Below are 12,399 nucleotides of genomic sequence, written 5' to 3'. Positions count from 1 at the left end.
GCGCAGTAGGCATTGGTAAAGCCTGGACACAGTTTCGACATTCTGACTCAACCCGGTAGATGTCTTGGTCGATAGCCGGGCAGCAAAAGTTTGACCTCGCAACTTTCTTCATAGTTGCGATACCCTGGCGGGCCTCGTGCAGTAAGTTCAGGAATCGGCCCCTTGCCTCCTTCGGCACTACCACTCGATGCACCTACCGTAATAGTCTCGCCTCAACCGACAGCTCCAGACACTTTTTGTACTAATGGTTCATTTCCAGCCTTCGATGCGAACGGGTGCTGGCCAACCCTCAATGACACACGTGCAGGTCCTGGACAGCACGTCGTATTTTGCAGTGAGCTCCTGCAACTCATTTCGGGAAACCGCCAGCTTATCCCATTCGTCGATTGCCAGGATAAATTCGGGGTCTCCTTTAGGGTCGGCTTCCGTTTGCTGCAACTATTCAGGCAATCCACTTAGTGCATCCGAGTTTAGCATCATTTTGCCTGGCCTACAGAGCAGCTTGTATTTGTAGGCCCCCAGAAGGGGTGCCCATCTTTGAATCCGTGCGGCGGCCATTACGGGAGTCTGGCATTCCGGTTTCAGGAAGCGAAGCAAGGGCCGATGGTCCGTCACCAACGTGAACTCCCCGCCGAGGAGGTAGTCGCGGAAGCGCGGTACGCCGTACACCAAGGCTAAGGCTTCCCGCTCGATCTGCGATTACCCTCTTTCTGCAGCGTTCAGTTCTCTAGAGCGAAATCCAATGGGTCTGTTTTCACCGTGTATGCAGTGAAAAAGTATGGTGCCGATACCATGAGGCGAAGCGTCGCATTCCAACAGCAATTCACACCACGGATCAAAATAAATGAGTACAGGTGTCGCGCACCAACAACTCTGCGCGGTTAATTGATGCCTCTTCTGCCGCACCCCACACCCACTTAGCTCCTTTCGCCAAGAGCCTATACAAAAGAACCAGTATCATGGATATGTTGGGCAAGAACGTGTTGTAGAATGAAATTTGGCCAAGGAAGGCTCGCAACTCAGTAACATTTTGAGGTGCATGTGCCAGCCTGACTGCATCAATATTTTTTTCCAGTGGCTGCAATTGGCGTCCATCAATGCGGTGACCGAGGTACTGTACCGCTTCCTGGCTTACATGACATTTATCCGTGCGCAGCTTGATGCCACTTTCACTGAAGCGCCGCAGGGCTGCCTGCGAATTCGAATCATTGTTCTTCTTGTCCGCTATCAGCACATCATCGAAATATGCTTGCATCCCCCTCAGCCCTTGCAGGACGGATTCTACTTTTCGTTGGAATATGGCTGGCGCTGAAGCGGTGCCAAAATTATGCCCTTTTATAACAGAACAGCCCCTTGCATGTGTTAATGACTGTCAGCATGCGAGAGTCGCTGTCCAGCGCGGCTTGATTATAGGCGTCCCGAAGGTCTAAAATACTAAACTGCTCTCCTCCGGCTAAGCTGGCGAAAAAGTCTACTGTTCGATCTCGCACATCGAGTTTAGCGTGACTTTGAAATCTCCGTAGATGCGCACTGAGCCATCCTTTTTAGGACAGGAACCATAGGCGTAGCCCATTCCGAGTAAGGTACCGAGGATATTATACCAGCAGCTTGGAGCCTGTCCAGCTCCTGCGAGACTTTCGCGAAGAGCAAAAGGAACCTTTCTTGCCTTGCAAAATTTTGGAATCGCTCCGCATCTCAGATGTATCCGTGCCGGCGGGCCTTTAATGAGTCCGGTACCTTCTGAGAACAGGTGCACGTGCTGCTGCAGTAGTGTCGATGCAGTTGGCGCGCCGTTTGGGACGCCACGCTTTCTATTTGAGGGTGTAGCACAGCTCGGCCTCTGTCCTTCAGCTTCTGTAATAAATATCGCCCACAAAGGCTTGGGCCTTTGAGCCTGATAAGAAACTTCCATATTGAGGACACCCAGTACCGGCAATGGGTCAAGGTAACAAGATAACTTTATCCCTGCCTTCTCAAGAGGCGGCCAGCACTGCAAAAGCAAAGATTGCTTTTGGAATCACGCAGGCCGGCTATCAAGTATCAATATCCATCTTTAAGTTCACGCCATTCCACGCGAAGTTCTGCTGAATGGGTGGCACGAGCGACAGCGCTGTACTCAAGGACCGAATCTGGGATGCGCTGCTATCGCTGTCTTCGCCGTCCAAGGTTTGAGCTTTTACTGTCATTGTTCTCAGAACACGGTCTTTTGACAGGCACATTTTTGCCAGAGGGACTTGTTGCCCACAATGAAAGCACCGACGCCTTTTAAAGTAGCAAGCCTCGCTTGTGTCCGTAGTTTCCACAACATCGCTATTGTTTCTATGCACCAAGGGTCTGTTTCTTCATATTAGGCTCACTGCGTTGAACGACCGTTTACTTTCCCTTCTTCGGGGTTGCAAGCCATGCATTGGGCATCGACTTCCGCACTTTCTGCAGCTAATGCGAGAGCCTCTGCTTCTTTTAAAATAAGGTCTTTCTTCGCCAGCAGCTGCTTTTGTACGTTCTTCGGCCTGACGCCGCACACAATACGGTCTCTGATCATTCTGTGCAACATTGATGAGAAATTGCAGTTTTGCGCTATTTTTCTTATGGCAATTATAAAATTCCTGCACTAACTCCTCCGCCTTTTGAGACCGGTTGACGAACTTCTAACTCTCCGAGATTTCATGGGACGTTGGGTTGTAGTAGCTGTTTAAAGTATTTACTACGTCTTCATAGTTTAGGGAATTTGGCCTTAACGGTGAAACTTTTCAGTATAACACAGCGACGATCTTTGTGCCTAGAGATGCTATGAGCAATGCCCTTTTCTGTTTGTCATCACTGATGGCCTCAAAGTAAGCTTCCACTTTGACGAGGTACTGTCGCGACTTATCTTTCTTATCGTCGAACTCAGGTAGATTGTGGCTCATTGCTGGGGCCGGGCTTCTATCTTTCCCGCTGTCATGTGCTGGGTCTTCCTTCAGTTCCGTACTCGTCACCACTGTTACACGTATGGCCCACTGGCCACAGCGTCAATAAGCAACCACCGCAGACAGCGTCGCCCGGTGAATGAGAACGTGTTTATTCTCGGCTTGAGAATATATTGGAGAGCTTTGGAAAAAGAAAGATAAAACGAGAGGAAGAAAAGGCGCGACGCATGCAGTGGTAGCTAGGGGCCGGATATAAATGCCAGCCTTCGCCGAATTGAACTTGACTATCAGCATGTGTGAAAGCCTTGTCTCCTGTCTACGCTCTCTGTAACCGCAAGCTGAACTACCCCCGTAACAATATATTACTTGCGAGAACCCGTCCTCAAAACATTCGACATCTACATCGAAGAGTAGATGTCGAATCGAAGTTCACACCGACACTAGTGGTGCCGGCGTTGGCGCTGTGCACATACAGCGCCATGGTGGAGCACAGCATGTACTAGCTTATACAAGTCGCTCGCTGAGCAAGTCGGAACGCAATTATTGAGTGACTGAGCAACAGTGCCTTGCAGTAGTTTTTGCTGGGCAAACATTTCGTTCTTATCTGTATGGACATTATTTTACTATCGTCACCGACTACCGTTCGCGTGTTGTAAACCTTCATGATCCCTGCGGCCCTATCGTGCGATGGGCTTTGCGCTTCCAACAGTTCACCTTCACTGTGATGTACAAAAGCAGCAGTCAACACGCCGATGCTGACTGCCTCTCGCACTTGCCGCTCCCGACTACTGGTTGCGATGGCGATAGCTTTGAAGACTACCTCGCGCCTATATCACCACGGCCGTTCCCTGACCTTCACCACTTCCGAAATGAACAGGGCAACGACATGATTTTGGGAACGCTCTTCGAAGCTGCTCGTAATTCACCGGATGCCTGTTTTTGCGTTCACATTGGTTTACTTTACAAGCGGAATTTCAACCCCGGAGGTGCGCGTTTTCTTCTCGTCGTCGCCTAAAATCTCCGAATTCCAATTCTTGAAACGATGCGCGACAGTGCCACTTCTGGCCACTTGAGTTTTGACCGGACCCTTCACAGGACACAGGAAACATTTTACTGGTCATGCCATTCAACGCTATCTAGCCAGTCGTGTGCAGTGCCAGCGTTGCATGTTCCCTACATCACACCTTCCGGGGCCGCTAGAACCTGTCGCACCACCGACCTCACCTATCGAGCAAGTGGGCACTGACCTCTTGAATCCTTTTTTATGGTCTTCCAGCGGTAACCGATCGATCACTGTGTGCGTCGACCACATCATGCTATACTCTGAGACCGCTGCACTGCCGTGAGGCGCTGCTTTCGATGTGTCCAAATTTCTTCGGTGGTTCCTTGTTCTTTGACACCGCCCACCTCGAGTTCTAGTTAGTGATTGTGTACGGCAATTTACTGCTGATGTTATCGAAGAACTTCCTCGCCTCTGTGCAAGTGATTTCAGTAATTCAATGCCGTACCACCCTCAAATGAACGCACCAATCGCACTCTGACCATAACGCTGGCTATGTACATCGATTCCGACAATCAAAACTGGGATTACATGCTCCCTTTTATCATGTGCGCATATAATACCGCGAAACATGAGACTACTGACTACATTTTGTTCTACGTCCTTTAAAACACACACCCGCCCAAAACACATGCATTCAAAACGCAACAAAAAATTCATGAAGGTTCGGGCCTTAGCAATGCACAGGCTTATGAAGAGCATTCCAATGTTGTATACACTGATGCTTCGCTATAAACATTAAGCGCAAAGACGCAATATTGCCTGTTCGCAGCGACGGCTGCCGTCACAACAGGAATCATTGCACCTCGGAGGCGGATATCGCTGTAGCCACCACTTTCTCGGACGCCACCAAAACTATATCTGACTCTCAAACAGCCATCGTAAAATTTAGCTCTGGACGCATCTCTCCGCACGCCAGGGCCATACTCAGGCGCTGGACGGCAACCAGAAACGTAATGCTCATCTCCGGGTAGTAGTTTTCGGTAGTCCATGAGGGACTACCGAAAACGAAGAGGCACACACCCTCGCCCAAGATCTTACTCTTCGGGCGGGAGAGCCCCCTGTCGCCTTCCTCGATGGGGAGTGTCTGCTAAAGTTCAGAGAATTCTTGAATAATATCGCTCCAATAGGCAGATATACGCACCTCCTCACCCATCGCTATCCAACGTGAAATCAGTTTTCTGGCGGCGGCTACAAACGAATACACTCACATACCCCATAGTCATACACGGACGCTTCCCCGACTTTTTCTCGGCCACCTGCCGACTATGCGACAAGCCGGCCAATTTTTTTCATGTGCTACTCACCTGTTCCACATACCCACATCCTCCCTCCCCAGAAGTAGCACTCGCTTACTGGGAACAGCTCATGTCGAGCTCATTGCTACAGAATCAGCGACTCATGGCCACCAGTGCCACTAAAAGGCTGGCCCTTCAGGGGCTGGCACATCATTTGTAAGTGAGGACCCTCCTCCCATCGGCCTTGAGAGGGGCTCTGCCCAATCTGCATTTTTATGGTCAATAAAGTTACACCACCCACCTGCCTCCTCTACGCTCGCGTTCCCCGCAGCTGTCTGGATACTCTCCTGAACCTTTAACATTCCACAATGATCCTTCTCTCGCAGCTACTCTCTGTCGAGCTGAAGAAGCTCGCCTCTCTTGCTCGTCTCCGCACCACTGAAACACAGGATCGCTCCAAGGAACGTTACGACAAACGACACCCGCGTGTCTGCTAAGTACCTGGCAATTCAGTGTGGCTGTGCATGCCAGTGCGCAAGTGTGGATTATTCCAGAAGCTCCTGTACTGCCATATTGGTATCTTGTTATCTTGGAGCGTCTGAGTTATGAACTATCTCATACCACGCCGCACTAAAAGCGCGCGATGCTCACCAGACACCAATGTTCCATGTAGCTCGGCTCAAAATATTTCATCCCAGATAACCTGTCTCAATCGCCCTGCGAGCTTAGTTTGGGAGAGAAACGTGTAGAGAGAGAGAGAACAATAATGAGGTAAAAGCGCAGTATCTGTCACACTTGCCTCTGTGGACACCTGCACCGTGCCCTAAGGCAAAGAAGGAAGGTGGGAGTGAAAGTGGAAATAGAAAGAAGAGCCGTAGTGGAGGGCTGCGGAATAATTTCGACCACCTGGGGATCTTTAACGTGCGCTGACATCGCACAGTACACGGACGCCTCTTCGTATCGCCTTCATAGAAACGCAGCCGCCGTGGCCGGGGTCGAACACTGGTACTCCGGAACAGTAGACGGGCTTCTTACCACTGCACCACCCCGGCGGGGCAGTGAAACGTGTAACGTGCTAAGGTTCGGAAGGGAAGAAGAGAAAAAAATTGGCTGCATCAGAAGTTGACTGATTGATTGATCGATTTATAGGAAGGTAAAGGCGCGGTAACTGTCTCATTTGTTTTCTACGGACACATCAACCGCGCCGTAAGGGAAGGGAGGAAGGTGGGAGTGAAAGTGGAAAGAGGAGCCGTAGTGGAGGGCTACGGAGTAATTTCGACCACCTGGGAATCTTTAACGTGCGCTGACATCGCACAGCACATGGACGCCTCCTCGTTTCGCCTCCATCGAAACGCAGCCGCCGAGGTCGGGTTAGAACCCGGGTACTCCGGCACAGTAGTCGGGCGTCTTACCACTGCACCACCCCGGCGGGGCCAGCAGAAGCTGATGAGCCCTACACTCTGTTTCCCCAGCTTACAATAAAAGCCCCCTGGCTACGTATATTCGCTATGTCGGAATATATATATATATATATATATATATATATATATATATATATATATATATATATATATATATATATATATATATATGTGTCTGTGTGTGTGTGTGTGTATATATATGTATATTGTGAAGGAGAACAAGCAGAGACACGGCCGCTCCTTGGAACGCCCTGCTGTATTCTGTCTTCTTCGCTCAATCACTGTTCACTTCGTCGTCGCCTAGGCCATCACACTCGGCCACGACTGCGTTCGTCCTTAATTGGCTTATTGTCTGGTTCAGCGATTGACGCGTTGCTCTCTGTGCGGGACTCTTTGGGCAGTTGCCACTTGGGCGTTCTGCCGAGGCCTTGATAATAGTCATGCTCCTGAATGTTTCTCCAATGCCAGTTATTTGCTGTTGACTTGTTCTCTTTGCGCAGTATTCGATGCTTTTACCTGATCTGGAACTGACTTCGTGAGGTATCCGCAGTGGTGACAATAAATGAAGAAACTTCACCACAATACTTGTTACTGCTGCCATCGTTTCAACCGGAAGCACCGGGCCGTGCACAGCTGCCCTGAGTGCGCCGGTAGGTGTGGGCTCCTACCTTCCCAACGAACTCGCGAAATTTCTGCGCGGACTTCACATCTAGCACACTGGCATTGGCCGCAGTGCGGCCTTTTTTCTCCTGGAATTACTTCACATTCAACTTCCTGCCCTTTCCGGATGCGGCGAAGTTTACGGGAGTGTTGTAACGCGGTGCGGTGGACAAAAATGTTCTCCCCAGTGTCAGCTCGGTTGATGAAGCCGTATCCGCCTACCACGTTAAACCATTTCACAGTTCCACTCATCCGCTCTCGGGAAACAGAGGCTTTCTTTGGGTACTCCACCGCTTTTTGTTGGTGTTGAATGCGGTTAACCTCGCTTTTAGGTGGGCGGATGAGATTAAGAAGTTCGCAGGGGTCAAGTGGATGCAGCTAGCACAGAACCGGGTTAAGTGGAGAAATATGGGAGAGGCCTTCGCCCTGCAGTGGGTATAATCAGGCTGATGATGATGATGATGAACCTCGCTTTTAGGATGCTCGTCAACGGGCAGGCTAGAGGCGGTACGGCACGAGCGGAGCTGCACATTACCGTTTTCGATGGACAGAGCCACGTCCCGGACATGAGGTAGTCTGCACCATTATGAGATCAGCAGGCAAGTCCGCAAACACCGGGACGCCTACCAGGACCTTACTGCCAGTCTCAGTATGGATGCAGATATCGACTGCACCAACGGGAACGGCGCTTCCCCCCAAGCCCAGCAGTGGAGATGAGGTCCATTGACTCAGCGGGCCGGGTGCATGACGTTGAAGCAATGCCGTTCGCTGACAGCCGGTGTCAACCAGTGCGGTCAACTCCTCGATGCCGTCGACATGCACCGGCAGGAAGGAAAGAGGGTGATTTTAGAATTGTATACGTGGGCGGGTAATAGCATGAGGAAAATCCTTGTACTTGTGGCCATGTTGCTGCACGAAAATCAACCGCGGCGTTGTTGTGGTGCCGCTGCAGATGTCCCTGCGGCAGCAAGGATCCCGCGACGACTGGCGGTGTCGTGCAAGGAGGCCGCTCGTTAGACAAAGATGGGGAGGCTGTCAGTGTCCAATGTGGACATAATCGATGCGTGAGTGGCATTTTGAAGCCCGTTGACAATGTACTGTTTGGCTGCGGACGCGGGCCACTCGATGTTGCAGGCCTGAAAGAGACGGACCTCATCATAAATATAAAGGACGACGTCTTCATCTGGAGCCTGGCGCCGCGATCTCATCATGGTGAGTTTGGCATCGTGCGCACTGGCCAGAGGCGTAAATGCAGCTAGGAGGGCAGAGGTCCAGGCCGACCAAGTGGTGTAGCGGCGGCCTTCATACTGGTGCCAGGCGTGGGCGGCATCAAGGAGATCGTCTTCCGCGACGGCGAGCGTGGTGGCTGGGGACCAGACGGAACGCCTGGCAGCAGCGTCGACAAGTTCTACCCACGCTTCGGCATCATCAGAGAAGCCACGGAACTCCGAAAGCGGTACTGGAGGTACTGGGCACCCAGAGGACATCGAGACGTGGCCAAGCGCTGCGGCGAAAGTGGCGGATCCCTCCCGGAGGGTGGAGAACTCTTCGGGAAGGAGGGCCACCAGAGCCGAATCCGCCGAGGAGACATGGACGCCGTTCTCGCGTGGAATAGGGGTTCCAGGCGCCGAGTGAGCCGGCCGTGTGACTGCCCGGCCGCTTCGAAGGAGGAGCGGCGGGTCGTGAAGGTCCGGATCGGGCCCGAAATTGGTCGTGTGCGCCATTGTGAAGGAGAACAAGCAGAAACACGGCCGCTCCTTGGAACGCCCTGCTTTATCCTGTCTCCACTGTCTTCTTCTTCGCTCAATCACTGTTCACATCGTCATCGCCTAGTCTCAACAATATATATATATATATATATATATATATAGAATCCCGTGTGTTTACTTTAGGGAGGAGAGCAGGTCCTGGTGGCAGTTCCTAGCCCTACGGGGTTGGGACGGTGGGCCAACGCCGCATCGCGGCGGGGACTAGCCAGCCATCGAATTTGTATCTGTTGTAGGCCGTCATTGCACCCGCCACCGCTTCGGTGATAGTGGACGACGGCCATTGTTGCGGCGCGCGTCTTTCTCTCACTCGTTTTTTTTCTTCTCTATTTTCGCTTCTGTCCGCACGAGGAAGCTGAGGTGGCTCAGCTACAGAGCCAGTAGCAGGCCCGTGCATTTTTAACGCGGTAGCGTTAAGGAGCTCGTGTCGCAGAAAAGCCGGTGTCGTCGGTGGCGTTGGCTGTGAGCGATAAATCCCGGCAAGCACTTCATAAATATAAAGCAACTTCCAAGATGGGCTGGGTGGGAATCGAACCAGGGTCTCCGGAGTGTGAGACGGAGACGCTACCACTCAGCCACGAGTTCGATGCTTGAAAACGGTACAAAAGCGCTTCTAGTGAACGCGGTGTTGCCTTAGAAACGTGCCGTAGAACGTTATACTGCGGTGTATATCGGTAATTATGAGCATGTTACAGAAGTCGCAGTTACACGAGTAGCGAAGTACGTTTCCGCTACATTTCTTCTGCGCTGGAGATTGGTGTCCAGGTGGTCGAGGAGCGGACGTGCCTTTCATGGGCTCCGCCAATTTCGGTTATTTTGGCCAATTCATCGGCTCGGCGTTTTTGAATTTTGTGTCGAATCGACGGAACGCATCAAGAGGACCACAGGAATACCAGTTTTTCCGAGGTGGGACTTTGTTTCCGATTTTTTAGGACTTTGTTCGGTGGACTACGTGCTGAAGCTAGGCCTAACGTGGCCTAGCGTCTCGCGGCGCCCTGGGATCGCGGCGGCCCCGTCGGGGACCCACCCCTAGCCTCGTGAAGCTGACTAAAGCTTAAAAAAATGGAAATTGTCGAAGGAACGCCGGTAGATCCGGAGGAATTTCAAGTGCCTGGCCAATGGTATACCACCAAGAAGAAGAAATATGTGCCGCTCGAGAAGACCGTGCAACAAGTTGAGAAGCAGCGAGCTGCTGAGAAGAATGCTGGAAGAAAAATGGCTGCGAAATCGGTGGAAAAGCAGCATACTCGCCTACCCGATGGCGCCGAGAAAATCATTTTGAGGCCACGTGGCGGCCTCGTGCGTCTGCTCAAGTTTGGTAACGCAATCTTGGCTGACGCAATAATCGTGGCAGCTGGTATCCACCCAGGCGAGGCCGGGGAGGACGTCATCTCGACGAATATTAAGCAGCACTCGATCCTCGTGGCAACTACAAGCGCCGAAAGGAAGAGACGCTACGCGAGCCTAACCCACCTCGTGTTCGAGGGGGAGAAGATTGAATTGACTGCCTACGTGGCAACGCCGGAAGATTGCGGCAAGGGCGTGGTACATGACGTGCCACTTACTTATACTGACGAGATCATCATGGAGAGGCTGAGAATCCACGGCAACCCGCCAGTTTTGGGTGTGCGGAGACTAGGCAAAAATTCCAGAACTGTACTAATTCTCTTTGAAGAGAGAGAAGTACCACGATGGGTTGCCTGAACGATGGGTTCGCCTGACTCCGATGGCGCAGCGGTGTCAACTTTACCGCAAAAAATATGAGGTTTGCAATGCCTGCGGAAGACTCGGTCACAGGGAGGACGTCTGTCCGGACCCGAGCAACCTCAAGTGCAGAAGCTGCGGAATGGAGAGGCCACCGCAAGGTCACCAATGCGAGACAAAATGCCAGCTATGCGGCAAGGGCCACCTGCTTGGTGACCGAAAATGTAAGGAAATGCTCAGGACTCCGTACGAGGTGAAGAAGAAGCAATGGGAGCGAAAAGTCAAGGATAAGCCAGCGCACGACGACAACAGAGGGCGACCGAAAGCCAAGCAAGAAGGAGGAGGAGACTTCCGCGTTAGAGAAGACTCCTTCCCAAGGTTGGAATCCACCGCTAACGAGACGCCACCGCAGCAGCGAGGGCGTTCCAGTTCTCGCTCCATGGGACGCTCCAGGTCTGGGTCCAGGAGACGGTCGAGTTCGAGGGACGCGGCCAACCCATTGACCAAGCGGAACGCCAGCGGAGACCAGAAAAATGTAAGCTTCAACAGCGGGGCCTCCCAGGCTAAACCTAGGAAAGATAAGAAAGGCGAGGAAGTCGAAATTCTTAAAAAAGAAATTGAGGAGCTTAAGGGGGTGATTAAAAAGCTAACGCAAAATCAAAATTCGAAACAGCATGCGGAAAAGCAAGGGCCTCCCACTCCCGCGAAGCAGCTGCCACCTGCTCAGCCAGTCGCCCCGCCACAAGCGGCGCACCGGCGAAAGGGGATGAGCAAATGGCGACTGAGGCGTCTCGCCCGCCCCCGGTGAAGCGCAAAATTAATGAAACCGACCCGTTCCAAGCCCTCGAAAATAGGCTTGACGAAAAATTGAATTCATTCATGAGCCAAATGACCCAATTCATGAACCAAATTCAGAGCCAGGTACAGGCACTTGCAGGGGAAGTGCAAAGAGTTCGAATTGAACTCGTAGCCGTCGACACGTGGCAGCAGAATGTCGAGCAAACGCTAACCCAGCTGCAAAATGGCCAGGCGCGTAAATGAAAACCAAATTTGGCAGTGGAACTGTCGCGGCTTCCAGCGCAAGAGAGCGCTACTGCAGCAATACCTTCCACTCATAACTGAGACCCCCCTCGCAATCGCCCTTCAGGAAACAGGGAAGGGAGCCAAACTAATGGGATACCAGGTGTTCAACAGCGATAGAGGCGTGAAATCGACGGTGGCGACCTTTGTCAAGCGCAATGTAGCGGTGATAGAACACGATTTGAATTCGAGAGATATCGAGAACGTATTTCTCGAGATATTAACGGGACGAAAGAAGAATCCCAGTCTATTCCTTCTTAACCTTTATAGCTCACCCAAGCAAAATAAAATTAGATTTAGGGCCCTTATGCGCAAAGCCATCAAGGCGGCCGGGAATAATCCCTTGCTGATTGTTGGTGACTTTAACGCCAGACATCAAGAATGGGGCTATGCTTTACAGGACACCAAAGGTAGGCAGCTATGGGAGGACACGCACGAGCTAGGTCTCACCCTACATACGGATCCCGATCATCCAACGAGGACGGGTAACAGCGTATGTGCGGACACATCCCCAGACCTGACATTTTCAAAAAACTTACAGGGTTTAGACTGGCAAAATTC

General features: G+C 51.8%; 1 protein-coding gene across 1 annotated transcript in view; it reads right to left on the bottom strand.

The window, feature by feature from the left end:
- Positions 1-438: 438 nt before the first annotated feature.
- Positions 439-12,399, bottom strand: part of LOC146200768 (uncharacterized) — a 225,915-nt gene continuing 213,954 nt past the window's right edge. Inside the window, exon 2 of the mRNA XM_084592424.1 lies at positions 439-629. Within this exon, the coding sequence (XP_084448550.1) occupies positions 439-629 (191 nt within the window). The remainder of the gene's footprint in view (positions 630-12,399) is intronic.

Source organism: Amblyomma maculatum, chromosome 2 (assembly GCF_055883805.1).
Source record: "Amblyomma maculatum isolate TAMU_Amacu chromosome 2, ASM5588380v1, whole genome shotgun sequence".
Classification (NCBI taxonomy): domain Eukaryota; kingdom Metazoa; phylum Arthropoda; class Arachnida; order Ixodida; family Ixodidae; genus Amblyomma; species Amblyomma maculatum.
The sequence above is the reverse complement of the archived record's forward strand: the minus strand, read 5'-3'. Positions and strand labels throughout refer to the sequence as shown.